The sequence below is a fragment of the Culex quinquefasciatus genome, chromosome 1, assembly GCF_015732765.1.
Source record: "Culex quinquefasciatus strain JHB chromosome 1, VPISU_Cqui_1.0_pri_paternal, whole genome shotgun sequence".
In the NCBI taxonomy this organism is placed as follows: Eukaryota; Metazoa; Arthropoda; class Insecta; order Diptera; family Culicidae; genus Culex; species Culex quinquefasciatus.
The window spans coordinates 110,975,749-110,998,833 of NC_051861.1; the positions used below are offsets into that span (position 1 = coordinate 110,975,749).

At 21.4% G+C, this 23,085-nt stretch overlaps 1 protein-coding gene across 1 annotated transcript in view; it reads right to left on the reverse strand.

Moving 5' to 3' along the window:
* The window catches only part of LOC6052346 (frequenin-1), a 170,415-nt gene that overhangs the window by 100,240 nt on the left and 47,090 nt on the right, over positions 1-23,085 (reverse strand). Inside the window, exon 2 of the mRNA XM_038266745.1 lies at positions 20,499-20,774. Within this exon, the coding sequence (XP_038122673.1) occupies positions 20,499-20,562 (64 nt within the window). The 5' untranslated portion in view covers positions 20,563-20,774. The remainder of the gene's footprint in view (positions 1-20,498; positions 20,775-23,085) is intronic.

Here is a 23,085-nt window from a genome sequence, read left to right on the forward strand (position 1 = left end):
TTTCAAAGCTATTTGCCCGGTTTTTGTTAAATAAAATTAGTAGATCTGAATATTTAAAGATTTGAAGATTTCATTATATCAGAAATAAGGGTAAATTTTATGAATTGGAAGAAAAAAAGGGTAAATCTCTTTAAATTTTATTAATTTTTATAAAAATTATCCTTCTTTGGTAAATGCTGGGTATAAAATTATGGGGAATGAATTTCTGAGGAATCTTTTTAAAGAAATGAGAAATAATCCACAAAACATCGTATTTTCGAAATTACACAAATTAACAAAAAAATATGGGTATCAATCTCCAATCTTTGGTCCTAACCTAACATTCAAAGTTTGTAAAAAGCTTAAAAGCATTTATTTCATTCTTGCCGAACGATAAAATTATCGACGATAACCTTATCGCGAACAGAAAAATGTGGTATTTTTTAATCAAGATTTAAATTTAACTTATTGACATGTGCAATGTCAGGCGAATTCGTCCTATGTGGATATTTTGTCCTAATAAAATGTCCTTTGACAAAACAGTGAGGTATTTGCACGCAAAATACGCCAAAATTAAAAAGTCTGCTAGAAACGTTGTTTTGATTGTATTCAGTTGAGCGTGCAAAGTGACGGCTGTCGATTTCGACAGTGCTGCCAAAATTGTTCAACCATCCTCAAGATAATTCGGAGGCAGGTTGCTAAGCGTGAAACTAGGTCATTGACGAAATTAGGTCACCGCCATCTTTGACCTACCGGACAAAAACAGGAATCGGGAAATCACAATAAAAAAAGTCAATTTGCTCCCCTTCTCAGTCAAATTGAAGTAACCGTTGCTGCCGCAAGAGGAAAAAAACCTCAAATTGCCACAATTATGTTTTAATGCTGGTCAAGTGTGCCCATTTGCCCGTCGGGGGTTCCAACGAGGTTAATCCTCTACCGTTGCCAGGAAGTTAGGTTAGGTTAGGTTAGTGGGGGTTGAGGCCATTAATCAAATCTAGTGAGGGGGGGTCTCTGATGAAAATTTGATGGGAGCTAAAGCTGGTGGTGGAGCAAAAGTTGGCGTTCCCTTGAAGCCAAGTTGTGGCATTTTTTCGGGTCAGTGAATTTTGCGCAAGGGGTGCGATATTGAGTAGGGGGAGCCATCTTGTGAACTTAATTGGAGGGAAAAGAGAGATTTATCTTGTCACTGGGAGTCATTAATTTGAAATTTTAAACTCTGATGACTTTTTTTGCCTTTATTTTTAGTTGGCAAGTTGGCAACACTGTAGGAATCAAGTCTTTTTTGACAGCTGAAAAAGTGTAACTAATTCTGCACTCAATTTTGGGTTGCTTTGTTTACGGTTTTGATGTTTCGTAAAAGGATGAAAGACAACTCTGTCAAAATAAAGCACACCACACGTTAATCAATTTCCCCCTACTTTCATCCCATAAAAAAACCCACAAAAAAAGGGTCGACTTCCGCAAGACAAACGACTCTCCATAAACAAACAGAACCCATTAGAGTCGTGTCATGTCGTCACCCGGAAGCAGCGCGCGAGAGTGTGTGTGCCAGTCACGTCCGGAACTTCCCGAAGCCTAGTTTTGCAGCAACAACAACAAAAAATGTAGTGCCGGAAGATCGGCCAGAAATTAATGAACCCCATAAATCGCGACGCAGTAGTCTGTGACGCACACTAACGCGCAACAGGGTGCCACCTCGCACTACGTGACAGTTCGAAGGTAAACGTCACGCAGTGACGTTCGCTCCTGTCACAATTAATAATCGTTACCGGAATCGTTCAATTTTACGACGCACGCAGCTTTCGGTGGTCGTAAAAACATTGGTGGACCCCTCGGCAAAAGGGGGCAAGATTTATGACTTGTTGAATCCTGCTAGTGCCGCCAGGCGGCAGTGTTGCCGGAAGAGTTGCCAAGGAGCTAATCATTTGTTCGGTCATTTCCATGGATAGAGAAAAAAGGAAGTCGATGAGAAAGAATGTAGCTTGCTGAGATTAGCCGCTAGGTGGAGTGACCAACCGGGATGGGGAGTGGCGTAACGTAATTTATGGCTAGCCATTCATCGTGGACCGGAGATTGTTCGTTGGTCTTGACCACTCTCCACGCAGGAATGCAGTCCAATAAATTTGTCTTGCCGCTTCCGGAACCGGTAGAGCATTCTTTCGGAACCGGAATTTGCAGATTTAGATAAAAGATGGCGCTGCTTTGTTTACATCTTCAAACTGACGTCTTCCGTAAATGTAAACAAAACAATGAAGTTATTCTTTCAACATCATAGATGGCGACGCCGAGCGCCGCTCCAACTGTCAAAATTCAATTTGTTTGTCGCCAACTTGAACCGCGGAAGTTACTTTGCGCGACAAATTTGGGACCATTTTTCAGCGCCGAAATCGCCCTCTTTTCATATTTCATCGCAGCAGGCGACATCGCCATTGGGAAAGTTTTTCCTCCAACAATGACGGCGCAAGAGTTTGCGTTTTTTTCACACGAGCTTTCGTCGAGGGTCAACTATTTCCAACCATTTTCAGACAAAGGTCGAAATTGGATCACACTTGCAAAAGTTTTCCTCCTCCACAAAGAAAACACGCCATCCGTGGACCCCTCGTCGTTCGTCTAAGCAACCTGTTTGGACACAAAAAAAAGAAAAAAAGACATTTTTTCAGTCCCGGTGACAGCTGGGCGAAAGTTTGCCATAAATTCCCGTTGCGTGCGGAGATGTGACTTGGCGCCATCTTCTTTTTTTCGTCGTCGCTGACGTTTATTCACTCGCCACGGCGGCCAACTTGATTTGCACCACACGAAATAAGATGAAAGCAACTTGATGGCATTAACTGTCACTGGGAGCTGGGAGTTTCGCCTTTTTTTCGTTCGGGCTAACTTTGCGTTTCAAGTGTTGGCGCTAGCTGATTTCGTGACAACGCGAACGTGCCCGGAATGTGCGCTGGCTGGCCCCCCTTAAAAGTTTCCGGGACGAGGTGTCAACTCCGGTGGTGACAGATGGGAATTGTCCCGGGCGGTCACGGCGTTGAAAGGAGCTTGCGAGGGATGGAGAGTTTGTTAATTTGGTAAATTTAAAGAAATAAGTCCGAATTAGTTAGAACTTACTCAAAATTGGGTAACATGCGCAAACATTAAAAAAACATTTCTATCTGCGACTTCATTTGACAGTTTGCGAGTAAAAATTTGCGTTACCTTATTGTTAACATACCTTGAATAGCGTTGATTCAAGGTCAATCAGAAATGAGGTGACGTTAATTCATCTGCGTGAACTGTCAAAACAAAAAAAAAGCATCCCGCTTATTATTTAACGCAGTGTTGCCAATTTATTCAAACGAGCAAATGCCAAAAAAATATCACCAGAGTTTTAAAATTTCAAATTAATGACTTCCAGTGACAAGATAAATCTCTCTTTTCCCTCCAGTTAAGTTCACAACTCGGTTCCCCCTACTCAATCGCACCCCTTGCACAAAATGTGCTTTGTTTGACAGAGATGCTTTTTATCTTTTTACGTAAGATCAAAACCATAAATAAAACGACCCAAAAATAAGTACAGATTTGATAAAAATATATTTGCAAACATTTTTTGTATTTTATGTAATTTTTGTAATTTTTGTAATTTTTGTAATTTTTGTAGTTTTTGTTATTTTTGTAATTTTTGTAATTTTTGTAATTTTTGTAATTTTTGTAATTTTTGTAATTTATGTAATTTTTGTAGTTTTTGTAATTTTTGTAACTTTTTATTTTTTGTAATTTTTGTAATTTTTGTAATTTTTGAAATTTTTGTGATTTTTGTAATTTTTGTAATTTTTGTAATTTTTGTATTTTTTGTATTTTTTGTAATTTTTGTATTTTTTGTAATTTTTGTATTTTTTGTAATTTTTGTAAATTTTGTAATTTTAAATTTTTGTAATTTTGTAATTTTGTAATTTTTGTAATTTTGTAATTTTGTAATTTTGTAATTTTGTAATTTTGTAATTTTTGTAATTTTGTAATTTTGTAATTTTGTAATTTTGTAATTTTGTAATTTTGTAATTTTGTAATTTTGTAATTTTGTAATTTTGTAATTTTGTAATTTTTGTAATTTTTGTAATTTTGTAATTTTTGTAATTTTGTAATTTTGTAATTTTGTAATTTTTGTAATTTTGTAATTTTTGTAATTTTGTAATTTTTGTAATTTTGTAATTTTAGTATTTTTTAATTTTGTAATTTTTGTATTTTTGTAATTTTTGTAAATTTTGTAATTTTTGTAATTTTTGTAATTTTGTAATTTTGTAATTTTGTAATTTTTGTAATTTTTGTAATTTTTGTAATTTTGTAATTTTGTAATTTTGTAATTTTTGTAATTTTTGTAATTTTGTAATTTTTGTAATTTTTGTAATTTTTGTATTTTTGTAATTTTTGTAATTTTGTAAATTTTGTAATTTTTGTATTTTACGTAATTTTGTAATTTTGTAATTTGTGTAATTTTTGTAATTTTTGTAATTTTGTAATTTTGTAATTTTGTAATTTTGTAATTTTGTAATTTTATAATTTTTGTAATTTTTGTAATTTTGTAATTTTGTAATTTTTTAATTTTGTAATTTCTGTAATTTTGTAATTTTTGTAATTTTTGTAATTTTGTAATTTTGTAATTTTGTAATTTTTGTAATTTTTGTAATTTCTGTAATTTCTGTAATTTTGTAATTTTGTAATTTTGTATTTTTAATTTTTGTAATTTTTGTAATTTTATAATTTTTGTAATTTTGTAATTTTGTAATTTTTGTAATTTTGTAATTTTGTAATTTTTAAATTTTTGTAATTTTGTAATTTTGTAATTTTTGTAATTTTTGTAATTTTGTAATTTTGTAATTTTGTAATTTTGTAATTTTTGTAATTTTTGTAATTTTGTAATTTTTGTAATTTTGTAATTTTGTAATTTTTGTAATTTTGTAATTTTTGTATTTTTGTATTTTTGTAATTTTGTAATTTCTGTAATTTTGCAATTTCTGTAATTTCTGTAATTTCTGTAATTTTGTAATTTTGTAATTTTGTAATTTTTGTAATTTTGTAATTTTTGTAATTTTGTAATTTTGTAATTTTTGTAATTTTTGTAATTTTGTAATTTTTGTAATTTTGTAATTTTGTAATTTTTGTAATTTTTAATTTTGTAATTTTTGTAATTTTTGTAATTTTTGTAATTTTGTAATTTTTGTAATTTTGTAATTTTGTAATTTTTGTAATTTTGTAATTTTGTAATTTTGTAATTTTGTAATTTTGTAATTTTGTAATTTTGTAATTTTTGTATTTTTGTAATTTTGTAATTTTTGTAATTTTGTAATTTTGTAATTTCTGTAATTTCTGTAATTTTGTAATTTTTGTAATTTTTATATTTTTGTAATTTTGTAATTTTTATAATTTTTGTAATTTTGTAATTTTTGTAATTTTGTAATTTTGTAATTTTTGTAATTTTTGTAATTTTTAAATTTTTGTAATTTTGTAATTTTTGTAATTTTGTAATTTTGTAATTTTGTAATTTTGTAATTTTGTAATTTTTGTAATTTTTGTAATTTTTGTAATTTTTGTAATTTTTGTAATTTTTGTAATTTTTGTAATTTTTGTAATTTTTGTAATTTTTGTAATTTTTGTAATTTTTGTAATTTTTGTATTTTTTGTATTTTTTGTAATTTTTGTAATTTCTGTAATTTTTGCAATTTCTGTAATTTCTGTAATTTTTGTAATTTTTGTAATTTTTGTAATTTTTGTAATTTTTGTAATTTTTGTAATTTTTGTAATTTTTGTAATTTTGTAATTTTGTAATTTTGTAATTTTTGTAATTTTGTAATTTTGTAATTTTGTAATTTTGTAATTTTTGTAATTTTTGAAATTTTTGTAATTTTTGTAATTTTGTAATTTTGTAATTTTGTAATTTTGTAATTTTTGGTAATTTTGTAATTTTTGTAATTTTGTAATTTTGTAATGTTTGTAATTTTGGTAATTTTTGTAATTTTGTAATTTTTGTAATTTTTGTAATTTTTGTAATTTTTGTAATTTTTGTAATTTTTGTAATTTTTGTAATTTTTGTAATTTTTGTAATTTTTGTAATTTTTGTAATTTTTGTAATTTTTGTAATTTTTGTAATTTTTGTAATTTTTGGTAATTTTTGTAATTTTTGTAATTTTTGTAATTTTTGTAATTTTTGTAATTTTTGTAATTTTTGTAATTTTTGTAATTTTTGTAATTTTTGTAATTTTTGTAATTTTTGTATTTTTGTATTTTTTGTAATTTTTGTAATTTCTGTAATTTTTGCAATTTCTGTAATTTCTGTAATTTTTGTAATTTTTGTAATTTTTGTAATTTTTGTAATTTTTGTAATTTTTGTAATTTTTGTAATTTTTGTAATTTTTGTAATTTTTGTAATTTTTGTAATTTTTGTAATTTTTGTAATTTTTGTAATTTTTGTAATTTTTGTAATTTTTGTATTTTTTGTATTTTTTGTAATTTTTGTAATTTCTGTAATTTTTGCAATTTCTGTAATTTCTGTAATTTTTGTAATTTTTGTAATTTTTGTAATTTTTGTAATTTTTGTAATTTTTGTAATTTTTGTAATTTTTGTAATTTTTGTAATTTTGTAATTTTTGTAATTTTGTAATTTTTGTAATTTTTGTAATTTTTGTAATTTTTGTAATTTTTGTAATTTTTGTAATTTTTGTAATTTTTGTAATTTTTGTAATTTTTGTAATTTTTGTAATTTTTGTAATTTTTGTAATTTTTGTAATTTTTGTAATTTTTGTAATTTTAGTAATTTTTGTAATTTTTGTAATTTTTGTAATTTTTGTAATTTTTGCAATTTTTGTAATTTTTGTAATTTTTGTAATTTTTGTAATTTTTGTAATTTTTGTAATTTTTGTAATTTTTGTAATTTTTGTAATTTTGTAATTTTTGTAATTTTGTAATTTTGTAATTTTTGTAATTTTTGTAATTTTGTAATTTTGTAATTTTGTAATTTTTGTAATTTTGTAATTTTTGTAATTTTGTAATTTTTGTAATTTTGTAATTTTGTAATTTTTGTAATTTTTGTAATTTTTGTAATTTTTGTAATTTTTGTAATTTTTGTAATTTTTGTAATTTTTGTAATTTTTGTAATTTTTGTAATTTTTGTAATTTTTGTAATTTTTGTAATTTTTGTAATTTTTGTAATTTTTGTAATTTTTAATTTTGTAATTTTGTAATTTTTGTAATTTTTGTAATTTTTGTAATTTTTGTAATTTTTGTAATTTTTGTAATTTTTGACAATTTTGATAATTTTGACAATTTTGACAATTTTGACAATTTTGACAATTTTGACAATTTTGACAATTTTGACAATTTTGACAATTTTGACAATTTTGACAATTTTGACAATTTTGACAATTTTGACAATTTTGACAATTTTGACAATTTTGACAATTTTGACAATTTTGACAATTTTGACAATTTTGACAATTTTGACAATTTTGACAATTTTGACAATTTTGACAATTTTGACAATTTTGACAATTTTGACAATTTTGACAATTTTGACAATTTTGACAATTTTGACAATTTTGACAATTTGACTATTTATGATCTTTTATGATGAAATCAACACAAATGGTCAACTACTCAAAATTGAGTACAAAAAGTGTTTGTTTTCATTCCGATTGCAGTGTTGTTATTCGTTATCGCCGTTTGAAAGTTGCATTTTTTTTTCGCTCGATTCCAGCGAACCCCGCGATGCCTTCCGGGGGGTTTGGGAATCCCAAACATAACCTGACGAACCCGATTTCCGGGAACCATCTGGCCCGGGTTGACTGAACAACGGTACACAAAAGGCTAATCCGTTTTGCAGTCCGCACCGTATCGGCCAGCTGGTGTCGTTCTTTCCTCCATTCTTTCTCGAGAAGAAAGAGAGCGGCGACGAGGGATAAGTCACTGGCTTTGTTTGTCGAAGCTTGACCTCCCCCCTCGCCTTTTCTGATTTTGCTGCTGAGCTGTCAAACGCGCACAATGGAAATGTTCTATTTTTCGACAGTTTAGGTGGAATTGAAGGTTAGGGTTGGTAGAAGGGAGGGGGTACAAATTGGTTTAGTAATTGTCTCTGAATTATTCAGTGGAGCATGGAACCGATCCGGAATGTTGTTCAGAAGTAGGCCATGACCTGAGTTTGAGCGATTCCAGAATAGAATTCGTCAACAATGACGGAAAAGCAAATTTTATCTCTTACTCAATTTTGAGTACGATCGGTTTTGACGAAATTTGAGAATTTTGACAGTTGTTTTTCGAAACAAGTGTTGCCAAAGCTTCTCAACGTCATAACTTCAGCAACCTGTTCTCACCTCAGGAAATATTTACTCAACGCCTGCTTCGCCGTTATTTCGCACGTGAAAACACGTGGGGGGTGGGCCGCCGCCTGTTGACGTAACAAATGGCAAAACTTGTACGCAGATAACGGGGTTTTATCGGTGAACAAAAAGCAGAGGGAGTTTGAGGTTATGTCTTCACCTTTTTCCAGATGCGTGGAGGACCGTTATCTTCTGTGTCAAAAAGGAGGAGAAGACGGGGTATTGAAAAATGACTTCTTGCTCCAACTCGCCTCGTTATTTTTGAGCGTGTAGCGCACATTAAGGTGATGGAAATTTATAGTTTTGACGTTTTGAGGGTGGTGGGAACGAGAAGGTGCCGGTTTGTTGGTTTGCGATGATACACCTTTCTGGTTGGAAGAACCCTCGTAAAACGAAGTCATTATTTTTCGGTATTTCGACAAATGGAGGAGAATAACTTGGGCGATATTACAGTTTAAAGTACAATAAAGAGTTATTTAGGGTTTTATTGGAAAGGTTTTGCGAAGTGGAGAACGTTTTACGCATATCTATTTGGTTTGAAAAGAATTAAATAAGACCAAAATAATAAAAAAATACAGTTAAGCTAAAAAAATGCAAATTGACGGAAGAAGGTAAGTAAACAAATAGTGCAACCAGCTCACGTGAGCTTCAAATTGAGCTTAAGAGGGATGAACTATTCAAATCATCTTTGTTCCTTTTACATTGTTTTGCTCGCAGTCATCTGTCAAATTCGAGGGGTAAGACACTCATGGCCCTTCATTGTTTTCAGATGTTTCGTCAATTATTAAAAACAACGATTTGTTGGATTTTATTCTTCCTTTCTTTAATCATTTCCCTGGCAACACTGCCCCATCACTCTGAGGGGTTCGCCACTGTGAAAATGATCCCAGAAACGGTCCCAATCCAATTTCGATCACTCCCCGTGAAATAATCGAAGCCGGCGGCATCCATCATAACGGAATTACTCTAACCGGAGCGGAATCTAATTGGACCCTCGCTCGAGACTCCCTGGCGTCGATTACGGAGGGAAATAAAAACGAAACAAAAAAATAAAACAGATAAAACCGGTCCAAACCCTCACATATTGGCCCCACCTTTTGCGCCCCCAAAATAGATCCGAATTTCTTAGCCGTTTTTCCTTGGAACCCCTTCGGCGGTTCAGGGTTACTGACGAAGGTCTAATTCCGTATTGGGAAATAAATAAAATTTGTGTGTGCTCACCTTGGAGGATCATCGCGCGGGTTAAGCTGATTTTATTGAAAAATTGACCCGAGGGAATTTGTGCCTTTTTTGGACCCATTTTTTTTTGTTTCGATTCCTTTTGGGACCATTTATGACAGCTTATTAACGCGTTGACAGCTGGGCGCGCGAGCGCCATCTTTGATTGAAATTCGTGTCGCGCCGTTGATTGACCGGCCAATTTGGACAACTTCCGGGCGGAACGTCTTGTCATGGCGCGCAGACGTTTCCGGGTGGGGACCGTCCTTTTTTTGGGGTGGGTGCGAAGGCGAGATGTTTATTGAAACGATAACTTTTCGAGGGGGAAGTCCCTTTTTTGAGAGGGTTTTACTTGAAGTTGGTGAAAAGTAAGGTTTGAGACTTTTTTTTCCTTTGTGGGACGGTGAAGGCAACTTTGTATTAGTCCCTAATGGTTTAACAAGCTTCTCCGGGCTTTTTTGTGGAACCCTTTTTGTTCCCTGATGAACTTTTTCTCATGTTGAATATTTGTTTTTCTTTGAATGAAATAATTCCATGATGATTGGATATCTTTCGTGTAAACTCCTTTTAAATTCAAAAAATTCTTAAAATTATTAAAAATTTAAAAAAATATAAAATTCCAAAAATTTTAAAAATTTTCATTTTCATAAAATTCTTAAAATTCTTAAAAATTTTAAAGTTCTTAAAATTTTTAAAATTCTTAAAATTCTTAAAATTCTTAAAATTCTTAAAATTCTTAAAATTCTTAAAATTCTTAAAATTCTTAAAATTCTTAAAAATTTTAAAGTTCTTAAAATTTTTAAAATTCTTAAAATTCTTAAAATTCTTAAAATTCTTAAAATTCTTAAAATTCTTAAAATTCTTAAAATTCTTCAAATTCTTCAAATTCTTAAAATTCTTAAAATTCTTAAAATTCTTAAAATTCTTAAAATTCTTAAAATTCTTAAAATTCTTAAAATTCTTAAAATTCTTAAAATTCTTAAAATTCTTAAAATTCTTAAAATTCTTAAAATTCTTAAAATTCTTAAAATTCTTAAAATTCTTAAAATTCTTAAAATTCTTAAAATTCTTAAAATTCTTAAAATTCTTAAAATTCTTAAAATTCTTAAAATTCTTAAAATTCTTAAAATTCTTAAAATTCTTAAAACTCTTAAAATTCTTAAAATTCTTAAAATTCTTAAAATTCTTAAAATTCTTAAAATTCTTAAAATTCTTAAAATTCTTAAAATTCTTAAAATTCTTAAAATTCTTAAAATTCTTAAAATTCTTAAAATTCTTAAAATTCTAAAATTCTTAAAATTCTTAAAATTCTTAAAATTCTTAAAATTCTTAAAATTCTTAAAATTCTTAAAATTCTTAAAATTCTTAAAATTCTTAAAATTCTTAAAATTCTTAAAATTCTTAAAATTCACAAAATTCATAAAATTCATAAAATTCATAAAATTCTTAAAACTCTTAAAATTCTTAAAATTCTTAAAATTCTTAAAATTTTTAAAATTCTTATAATTCTTAAAATTCTTAAAATTTTTAAAATTCTTAAAATTTTTAAAATTCTTAAAATTCTTAAAATTCTTAAAATTTTTAAAATTCTTAAAATTCTTAAAATTCTTAAAATTTTAAAATTCTTGAAATTCTTAAAATTCTTAAAATTCTTAAAATTCTTAAAATTCTTAAAATTCTTAAAATTCTTAAAATTCTTAAAATTCTTAAAATTCTTAAAATTCTTAAAATTCTTAAAATTCTTAAAATTCTTAAAATTCTTAAAATTCTTAAAATTCTTAAAATTCTTAAAATTCTTAAAATTCTTAAAATTCTTAAAATTCTTAAAATTCTTAAAATTCTTAAAATTCTTAAAATTCTTAAAATTCTTAAAATTCTTAAAATTCTTAAAATTCTTAAAATTCTTAAAATTCTTAAAATTCTTAAAATTCTTAAAATTCTTAAAATTCTTAAAATTCTTAAAATTCTTAAAATTCTTAAAATTTTAAAATTCTTAAAATTCTTAAAATTCTTAAAATTCTTAAAATTCTTAAAATTCTTAAAATTCTTAAAATTCTTAAAATTCTTAAAATTCTTAAAATTCTTAAAATTCTTAAAATTCTTAAAATTCTTAAAATTCTTAAAATTTTAAAATTCTTAAAATTCTTAAAATTCTTAAAATTCTTAAAATTCTAAAATTCTTAAAATTCTTAAAATTCTTAAAATTCTTAAAATTCTTAAAATTCTTAAAATTCTTAAAATTCTTAAAATTCTTAAAATTCTTAAAATTCTAAAATTCTTAAAATTCTTAAAATTCTTAAAATTTTAAAATTCTTAAAATTCTTAAAATTCTTAAAATTCTTAAAATTCTTAAAATTCTTAAAATTCTTAAAATTCTTAAAATTCTTAAAATTCTTAAAATTCTTAAAATTCTTAAAATTCTTAAAATTCTTAAAATTCTTAAAATTCTTAAAATTCTTAAAATTCTTAAAATTCTTAAAATTCTTAAAATTCTTAAAATTCTAAAATTCTTAAAATTCTTAAAATTCTTAAAATTCTTAAAATTCTTAAAATTCTTAAAATTCTTAAAATTCTTAAAATTCTTAAAATTCTTAAAATTCTTAAAATTCTTAAAATTCTTAAAATTCTTAAAATTCTTAAAATTCTTAAAATTCTTAAAATTCTTAAAATTCTTAAAATTCTTAAATTTCTTAAAATTCTTAAAATTCTTAAAATTCTTAAAATTCTTAAAATTCTTAAAATTCTTAAAATTCTTAAAATTCTTAAAATTCTAAAAAATTCTTAAAATTCTTAAAATTCTAAAATTCTTAAAATTAAAATTAAAATTCTTAAAATTCTTAAAATTCTTAAAATTCTTAAAATTCTTAAAATTCTTAAAATTCTTAAAATTCTTAAAATTCTTAAAATTCTTAAAATTTTAAAATTCTTAAAATTCTTAAAATTCTTAAAATTCTTAAAATTCTAAAATTCTTAAAATTCTTAAAATTCTAAAAATTCTTAAAATTTTAAAATTCTTAAAATTCTTAAAATTCTTAAAATTCTTAAAATTCTTAAAATTCTTAAAATTCTTAAAATTCTTAAAATTCTTAAAATTCTTAAAATTCTAAAATTCTTAAAATTCTTAAAATTCTTAAAATTCTTAAAATTCTTAAAATTCTTAAAATTCTTAAAATTCTTAAAATTCTTAAAATTCTTAAAATTCTTAAAATTCTTAAAATTTTAAAATTCTTAAAATTTTAAAATTCTTAAATTTCTTAAAATTCTTAAAATTCTTAAAATTCTAAAATTCTTAAAATTCTTAAAATTCTAAAAATTCTTAAAATTCTTAAAATTCTAAAAATTCTTAAAATTCTTAAAATTCTTAAAATTCTTAAAATTCTTAAAATTCTTAAAATTCTTAAAATTCTTAAAATTCTTAAAATTCTTAAAATTCTTAAAATTCTTAAAATTCTTAAAATTCTTAAAATTCTTAAAATTCTTAAAATTCTTAAAATTCTTAAAATTCTTAAATTTTAAAATTCTTAAAATTCTTAAAATTCTTAAAATTCTTAAAATTCTTAAAATTCTTAAAATTCTAAAAATTCTTAAAATTCTTAAAATTCTTAAAATTCTTAAAATTCTTAAAATTCTTAAAATTCTTAAAATTCTTAAAATTCTTAAAATTCTTAAAATTCTTAAAATTCTTAAAATTCTTAAAATTTTAAAATTTTTAAAATTCTTAAAATTCTTAAAATTCTTAAATTTCTTAAAATTCTTAAAATTCTTAAAATTCTAAAATTCTTAAAATTCTAAAAATTCTTAAAATTCTTAAAATTCTAAAATTCTTAAAATTCTTAAAATTCTTAAAATTCTTAAAATTCTTAAAATTCTTAAAATTCTTAAAATTCTTAAAATTCTTAAAATTCTTAAATTCTTAAAATTCTTAAAATTCTTAAAATTCTTAAAATTCTTAAAATTCTTAAAATTCTTAAAATTCTTAAAATTCTTAAAATTCTTAAAATTCTTAAAATTCTTAAAATTCTTAAAATTCTTAAAATTCTTAAAATTCTTAAAATTCTTAAAATTCTTAAAATTCTTAAAATTTTAAAATTCTTAAAATTCTTAAAATTCTTAAAATTCTTAAAATTCTTAAAATTCTTAAAATTCTTAAAATTCTTAAAATTCTTAAAATTCTTAAAATTCTTAAAATTCTTAAAATTCTTAAAATTCTTAAAATTCTTAAAATTCTTAAAATTCTTAAAATTCTTAAAATTCTTAAAATTCTTAAAATTCTTAAAATTCTTAAAATTCTTAAAATTCTTAAAATTCTTAAAATTCTTAAAATTCTTAAAATTCTTAAAATTTTAAAATTCTTAAAATTCTTAAAATTCTTAAAATTCTTAAAATTCTTAAAATTCTTAAAATTCTTAAAATTCTTAAAATTCTTAAAATTCTTAAAATTCTTAAAATTCTTAAAATTCTTAAAATCTTAAAATTCTTAAAATTCTTAAAATTCTTAAAATTCTTAAAATTCTTAAAATTCTTAAAATTCTTAAAATTCTTAAAATTCTTAAAATTCTTAAAATTCTTAAAATTCTTAAAATTCTTAAAATTCTTAAAATTTTTAAAATTCTTAAAATTCTTAAAATTCTTAAAATTCTTAAAATTCTTAAAATTCTTAAAATTCTTAAAATTCTTAAAATTCTTAAAATTCTTAAAATTCTTAAAATTCTTAAAATTCTTAAAATTCTTAAAATTCTTAAAATTCTTAAAATTCTTAAAATTCTTAAAATTCTTAAAATTTTAAAATTCTTAAAATTCTTAAAATTCTTAAAATTCTTAAAATTCTTAAAATTCTTAAAATTCTTAAAATTCTTAAAATTCTTAAAATTCTTAAAATTCTTAAAATTCTTAAAATTCTTAAAATTCTTAAAATTCTTAAAATTCTTAAAATTCTTAAAATTCTAAAATTCTTAAAATTCTTAAAATTCTTAAAATTCTTAAAATTCTTAAAATTCTTAAAATTCTTAAAATTCTTAAAATTTTTAAAATTCTTAAAATTCTTAAAATTCTTAAAATTTTAAAATTCTTAAAATTTTAAAATTTTAAAATTCTTAAAATTCTTAAAATTTTAAAATTCTTAAAATTCTTAAAATTCTTAAAATTCTTAAAATTCTTAAAATCTTAAAATTCTTAAAATTCTTAAAATTCTTAAAATTCTTAAAATTCTTAAAATTCTTAAAATTCTTAAAATTCTTAAAATTCTTAAAATTCTTAAAATTCTTAAAATTCTTAAAATTCTTAAAATTCTTAAAATTCTTAAAATTCTTAAAATTCTTAAAATTCTTAAAATTCTTAAAATTCTTAAAATTCTTAAAATTCTTAAAATTCTTAAAATTCTTAAAATTCTTAAAATTCTTAAAATTCTTAAAATTCTTAAAATTCTTAAAATTCTTAAAATTCTTAAAATTCTTAAAATTCTTAAAATTCTTAAAATTCTTAAAATTCTTAAAATTCTTAAAATTCTTAAAATTCTTAAAATTCTTAAAATTCTTAAAATTCTTAAAATTCTTAAAATTCTAAAATTCTTAAAATTCTTAAAATTCTTAAAATTCTTAAAATTCTTAAAATTCTTAAAATTCTTAAAATTCTTAAAATTCTTAAAATTCTTAAAATTCTTAAAATTCTTAAAATTCTTAAAATTCTTAAAATTCTTAAAATTCTTAAAATTCTTAAAATTCTTAAAATTCTTAAAATTTTAAAATTTTAAAATTCTTAAAATTCTTAAAATTCTTAAAATTCTTAAAATTCTTAAAATTCTTAAAATTCTTAAAATTCTTAAAATTCTTAAAATTCTTAAAATTCTTAAAATTCTTAAAATTCTTAAAATTCTTAAAATTCTTAAAATTCTTAAAATTCTTAAAATTCTTAAAATTCTTAAAATTCTTAAAATTCTTAAAATTCTTAAAATTCTTAAAATTCTTAAAATTCTTAAAATTCTTAAAATTCTTAAAATTCTTAAAATTCTTAAAATTCTTAAAATTCTTAAAATTCTTAAAATTTAAAAATTCTTAAAATTCTTAAAATTCTTAAAATTCCTAAAATTCTTAAAATTCTTAAAATTCTTAAAATTCTTAAAATTCTTAAAATTCTTAAAATTCTTAAAATTCTTAAAATTCTTAAAATTCTTAAAATTCTTAAAATTCTTAAAATTCTTAAAATTCTTAAAATTCTTAAAATTCTTAAAATTCTTAAAATTCTTAAAATTTTAAAATTCTTAAAATTCTTAAAATTCTTAAAATTCTTAAAATTTTTAAAATTTTAAAATTCTTAAAATTCTTAAATTCTTAAAATTCTTAAAATTCTTAAAATTCTTAAAATTCTTAAAATTCTTAAAATTCTAAAAATTCTTAAAATTCTTAAAATTCTTAAAATTTTAAAATTCTTAAAATTCTTAAAATTCTTAAAATTCTTAAAATTCTTAAAATTCTTAAAATTCTTAAAATTCTTAAAATTCTTAAAATTCTTAAAATTCTTAAAATTCTTAAAATTCTTAAAATTCTTAAAATTCTTAAAATTCTTAAAATTCTTAAAATTCTTAAAATTCTTAAATTCTTAAAATTCTTAAAATTCTTAAAATTCTTAAAATTCTTAAAATTCTTAAAATTCTTAAAATTCTTAAAATTCTTAAAATTCTTAAAATTCTAAAATTCTTAAAATTCTTAAAATTCTAAAAATTCTTAAAATTTAAAATTTTAAAATTCTTAAAATTCTTAAAATTCTTAAAATTCTTAAAATTCTTAAAATTCTTAAAATTCTTAAAATTCTTAAAATTCTTAAAATTCTTAAAATTCTTAAAATTCTTAAAATTCTTAAAATTCTTAAAATTCTTAAAATTCTTAAAATTCTTAAAATTCTTAAAATTCTTAAAATTCTTAAAATTTTAAAATTCTTAAAATTCTTAAAATTCTTAAAATTCTTAAATTTCTTAAAATTCTTAAAATTCTTAAAATTCTTAAAATTCTTAAAATTCTTAAAATTCTAAAAATTCTTAAAATTCTTAAAATTCTAAAATTCTTAAAATTCTTAAAATTCTTAAAATTCTTAAAATTCTTAAAATTTAAAATTCTTAAAATTCTTAAAATTCTTAAAATTCTTAAAATTCTTAAAATTCTTAAAATTCTTAAAATTCTTAAAATTCTTAAAATTCTTAAATTCTTAAAATTCTTAAAATTCTTAAAATTCTTAAAATTCTTAAAATTCTTAAAATTCTTAAAATTCTTAAAATTCTTAAAATTCTTAAAATTCTTAAAATTCTTAAAATTTTAAAATTCTTAAAATTCTTAAAATTCTTAAAATTCTTAAAATTCTTAAAATTCTTAAAATTCTTAAAATTCTTAAAATTCTTAAAATTCTTAAAATTCTTAAAATTCTTAAAATTCTTAAAATTCTTAAAATTCTTAAAATTCTTAAAATTCTTAAAATTCTTAAAATTCTTAAAATTCTTAAAATTCTTAAAATTCTTAAAATTCTTAAAATTCTTAAAATTCTTAAAATTCTTAAAATTCTTAAAATTCTTAAAATTCTTAAAATTCTTAAAATTCTTAAAATTCTTAAAATTCTTAAAATTCTTAAAATTCTTAAAATTTTAAAATTCTTAAAATTCTTAAAATTTTAAAATTCTTAAAATTCTTAAAATTTTAAAATTCTTAAAATTCTTAAAATTCTTAAAATTCTTAAAATTCTTAAAATTCTTAAAATTCTTAAAATTTTAAAATTCTTAAAATTCTTAAAATTCTTAAAATTCTTAAAATTCTTAAAATTCTTAAAATTCTTAAAATTCTTAAAATTCTTAAAATTCTTAAAATTTAAAAATTCTTAAAATTTAAAATTCTTAAAATTCTTAAAATTCTTAAAATTCTTAAAATTCTTAAAATTCTTAAAATTCTTAAAATTCTTAAAATTCTTAAAATTTTAAAATTTTAAAATTCTTAAAATTCTTAAAATTCTTAAAATTCTTAAAATTCTTAAAATTCTTAAAATTCTTAAAATTTAAAATTCTTAAAATTCTTAAAATTCTTAAAATTCTTAAAATTTTAAATTCTTAAAATTCTTAAAATTTTAAAATTTTAAAATTCTTAAAATTCTTAAAATTTTAAAATTCTTAAAATTCTTAAAATTCTTAAAATTCTTAAAATTCTTAAAATTCTTAAAATTCTTAAAATTTTAAAATTTAAAATTCTTAAAATTCTTAAAATTCTTAAAATTTTAAAATTTTAAAATTCTTAAAATTCTTAAAATTCTTAAAATTTTAAAATTCTTAAAATTCTTAAAATTCTTAAAATTTAAAATTCTTAAAATTTTAAAATTCTTAAAATTCTTAAAATTCTTAAATTCTTAAAATTCTTAAAATTCTTAAAATTCTTAAAATTCTTAAAATTCTTAAAATTTTAAAATTCTTAAAATTCTTAAAATTTTAAAATTCTTAAAATTCTTAAAATTCTTAAAATTTTAAAATTCTTAAAATTCTTAAAATTTTAAAATTCTTAAAATTTAAAATTCTTAAAATTCTTAAAATTCTTAAAATTCTTAAAATTCTTAAAATTCTTAAAATTTTAAAATTCTTAAAATTCTTAAAATTCTTAAAATTCTTAAAATTTTAAAATTTTAAAATTCTTAAAATTCTTAAAATTCTTAAAATTCTTAAAATTTTAAAATTCTTAAAATTCTTAAAATTCTTAAAATTCTAAAATTCTTAAAATTCTTAAAATTCTAAAAATTCTTAAAATTCTTAAAATTCTTAAAATTCTTAAAATTCTTAAAATTTTAAAATTCTTAAAATTCTTAAAATTTTAAAATTCTTAAAATTCTTAAAATTCTTAAAATTCTTAAAATTCTTAAAATTCTTAAAATTTTAAAATTCTTAAAATTCTTAAAATTTTAAAATTCTTAAAATTCTTAAAATTCTTAAAATTTTAAAATTCTTAAAATTCTTAAAATTTTAAAATTCTTAAAATTTTAAAATTCTTAAAATTCTTAAAATTCTTAAAATTTTAAAATTCTTAAAATTCTTAAAATTCTTAAAATTTTAAAATTCTTAAAATTCTTAAAATTTTAAAATTTTAAAATTTTAAAATTTTAAAATTTTAAAATTCTTAAAATTCTTAAAATTCTTAAAATTCTTAAAATTCTTAAAATTCTTAAAATTCTTAAAATTCTTAAAATTTTAAAATTCTTAAAATTCTTAAAATTCTTAAAATTCTTAAAATTCTTAAAATTCTTAAAATTCTTAAAATTCTTAAAATTCTTAAAATTTAAAATTCTTAAAATTTTAAAATTTTAAAATTCTTAAAATTCTTAAAATTCTTAAAATTTTAAAATTCTTAAAATTCTTAAAATTCTTAAAATTCTTAAAATTCTTAAAATTCTTAAAATTTTAAAATTCTTAAAATTCTTAAAATTCTTAAAATTCTTAAAATTCTTAAAATTCTTAAAATTCTTAAAATTTTAAAATTCTTAAAATTTTTAAAATTCTTAAAATTCTTAAAATTTTAAAATTCTTAAAATTCTTAAAATTCTTAAAATTCTTAAAATTCTTAAAATTCTTAAAATTCTTAAAATTCTTAAAATTCTTAAAATTCTTAAAATTCTTAAAATTCTTAAAATTCTTAAAATTTTAAAATTCTTAAAATTCTTAAAATTCTTAAAATTTTAAAATTCTTAAAATTTTAAAATTCTTAAAATTTTAAAATTCTTAAAATTTTAAAATTCTTAAAATTCTTAAAATTTTAAAATTCTTAAAATTTTAAAATTCTTAAAATTCTTAAAATTTTAAATTTTAAAATTCTTAAAATTCTTAAAATTCTTAAAATTTTAAAATTCTTAAAATTCTTAAAATTTTAAAATTCTTAAAATTTTAAAATTTTAAAATTCTTAAAATTTTAAAATTTTAAAATTTTAAAATTTTAAAATTTTAAAATTTTAAAATTCTTAAAATTCTTAAAATTCTTAAAATTTTAAAATTCTTAAAATTTTAAAATTTTAAAATTCTTAAAATTTTAAAATTTTAAAATTTTAAAATTCTTAAAATTTTAAAATTTTAAAATTTTAAAATTCTTAAAATTTTAAAATTCTTAAAATTTTAAAATTCTTAAAATTCTTAAAATTCTTAAAATTTAAAATTTTAAAATTTTAAAATTTTAAAATTCTTAAAATTCTTAAAATTCTTAAAATTCTTAAAATTCTTAAAATTTTAAAATTCTTAAAATTTTAAAATTCTTAAAATTTTAAAATTCTTAAAATTTTAAAATTTTAAAATTTTAAAATTTTAAAATTCTTAAAATTCTTAAAATTCTTAAAATTTAAAAATTCTTAAAATTTTAAAATTTAAAATTCTTAAAATTCTTAAAATTTAAAATTCTTAAAATTTTAAAATTTTAAAATTCTTAAAATTTTAAAATTTTAAAATTCTTAAAATTTTAAAATTCTTAAAATTCTTAAAATTCTTAAAATTCTTAAAATTCTTAAAATTCTTAAAATTTTAAAATTCTTAAAATTCTTAAAATTCTTAAAATTCTTAAAATTCTTAAAATTCTTAAAATTCTTAAAATTCTTAAAATTGTTTAAATTTAGAACAAATATTCCAAGAGTGTTTTACCCCTCCCATTTGACAGTTATCGCCCAGCCTGCTGCTAACCACAGTGAAAGTGACTTTCCATGTCGAACTGTCACGATCCTTCTTCTCCTCGTCCGGGGTAATTCCTCGGTACATTAAAGCTTAAGGTCAACCCCCCTCCCCTTTTCAAAAACAAAATTAACTCCCAATTCCAAACTTCCTTCTGTGGTTTTCCCACCCAAAATAACCACAAAGCCCGGATTAATTACCCGGCAATTAGCCTTGACCCATCGCCGCCACAAGTCCCTGTTGAATATTCACGGCGGCCTACTTCGATTAGAATAACAATAACAACAAGCACAAATACTCACAGTATGTCGCCGTCGTCAGCCGATCGATGGTGTCCTGCTTTAGTTTGGAGTTCTTTTTGCCCATGGTTTCCGGTGATTGCTGCCGCTGTCGCCGCCTGCCGCGCTGTCACTAACCTGTCACCACTCGCTCACACGCTAAACCGGGGAAGGGGTTAAAATTGGCTCTAACTACACTCGCTTTAACTTTTGCAACTGTCAAATTGTTGTGGCTTTTTTCTTCCTTTTTGCAGGTTAGGTTAGCGATTCATGTCTCGTCTCGACGATTTCAATTCATTTCTGCGGAGAAGAACAAAGAGAAAACCAAAAATTAAATTTACACTACATTAAACATGGCGGCCGTGACCGCGCACAGGAAAATGGCCGAAAATCGGCGAGTATAAATGACAATTAAACTGTTTGAGCTCGATAAAAAGCTCGAAATTGCACGTTGCGGACAATTAAGCCCGATAATTGACGGTAAATCGACAATAACGCACGTGGAAAACTCAATTTCAGCGCAAAAACGTCAAATTGCAGTGTTGCCAGTACGCTCAAGTGCACCGAAAATTGAATTTCAAGATCGACCTCGAGGGGCTCATAGCGACCTGTCGACGGGAACGGAGCGGACTAAAACCAACATTATTGCCAACTCGGACGACGCGTCCGACGGTCCCGGGACGGTCGTTTAGTGTTTACATTCCAAAGTTCGAGTGCCTGGGACCGGATTCGGTGGTTTTGTATGGCTCTTTTGGTGAGGTTTCGGCAAGGATGAAGGACAGTGGAAAGTGCATTTGATTCCTGACTTACATTATCAATGTTTTTCGTCTATTTTTGTACGATTCCGAAATATTAAATAAAACTAATTTTAACAAACAAAATAAGTACAAAAAAAAAATTCACATCAAATGTTCTTTCTAATTTTACTTCACTGTGTAAACAAAGTCGTGACGTTTTGCACAGTCATAGAAAATTTATTTAAAAAAAAACACTTTAACACAAAACACAAAACACACAAAATTGTCAACATTTTTAAAATTTACAAAACTGTCAAAATTATCGAAATTGTCAAAATTGTCAAAATTGTCAAAATTGTCAAAATTGTCAAAATTGTCAAAATTGTCAAAATTGTCCAAATTGTCCAAATTGTCAAAATTGTCAAAATTGTCAAAATTGTCAAAATTGTCAAAATTGTCAAAATTGTCAAAATTGTCAAAATTGTCAAAATTGTCAAAATTGTCAAAATTGTCAAAATTGTCAAAATTGTCAAAATTGTCAAAATTGTCAAAATTATCAAAATTGTCAAAATGTCAAAATTGACAAAATTGTCAAAATTGTCAAAATTGACAAAATTGTCAAAATTGTCAAAATTGTCAAAATTGTCAAAATTGTCAAAATTGTCAAAATTGTCAAAATTGTCAAAATTGTCAAAACGTTAAAATTGTCAAAATTGTCAAAATTTGTCAAAATTGTCAAAATTGTCAAAATTGTCAAAATTGTCAAAATTGTCAAAATTGTCAAAATTGTCAAAATTGTCAAAATTGTCAAAATTGTCAAAATTGTCAAAATTGTCAAAATTGTCAAAATTGTCAAAATTGTCAAAATTTGTCAAAATTGTCAAAATTTGTCAAAATTGTCAAAATTTGTCAAAATTGTCAAAATTGACAAAATTGTCAAAATTGTCAAAATTGTCAAAATTGTCAAAATTGTCAAAATTGTCAAAATTGTCAAAATTGTCAAAATTGTCAAAATTGTCAAAATTGTCAAAATTGTCAAAATTGTCAAAATTGTCAAAATTTTCAAAATTGTCAAAATTGTCAAAATTGTCAAAATTGTTAAAATTGTCAAAATTGTTAAAATTCCAAAAATTACAAAAATTACAAAAAATTACAAAAATTACAAAAATTACAAAAATTACAAAAATTACAAAAATTACAAAAATTACAAAAATTACAAAAATTACAAAAATTACAAAAAATACAAAAATTACAAAATACAAAAATACAAAAATTACAAAAATTACAAAATTACAAAAATACAAAAATACAAAATTACAAAATTACAAAAATTACAAAATTACAAAAATTACAAAAATTACAAAAATTACAAAAATTACAAAAATTACAAAAATTACAAAAATTACAAAAATTACAAAAATTACAAAAATTACAAAAATTACAAAAATTACAAAAATTACAAAAATTACAAAAATTACAAAAATTACAAAAATTACAAAAATTACAAAAATACAAAAATTACAAAAATTCCTAAAATTACAAAAATTACAAAAATACAAAAATTACAAAATTACAAAAATTACAAAATTACAAAAATTACAAAAATACAAAAATTACAAAAATTACAAAAATTACAAAAATTACAAAAATTACAAAAATTACAAAAATTACAAATATTATAAAAATTACAAAAAATACAAAAATTGCAAAAATTACAAAAATTGCAAACATTACAAAAATTACAAAAATTACAAAAATTACAATGATTACAAAAATTACAAAAATTACAAAAATTACAAAAATTACAAAAAATACAAAAATTACAAAAATTACAAAAATTACATAAATTACAAAAATTACAAAAATTACAAAAA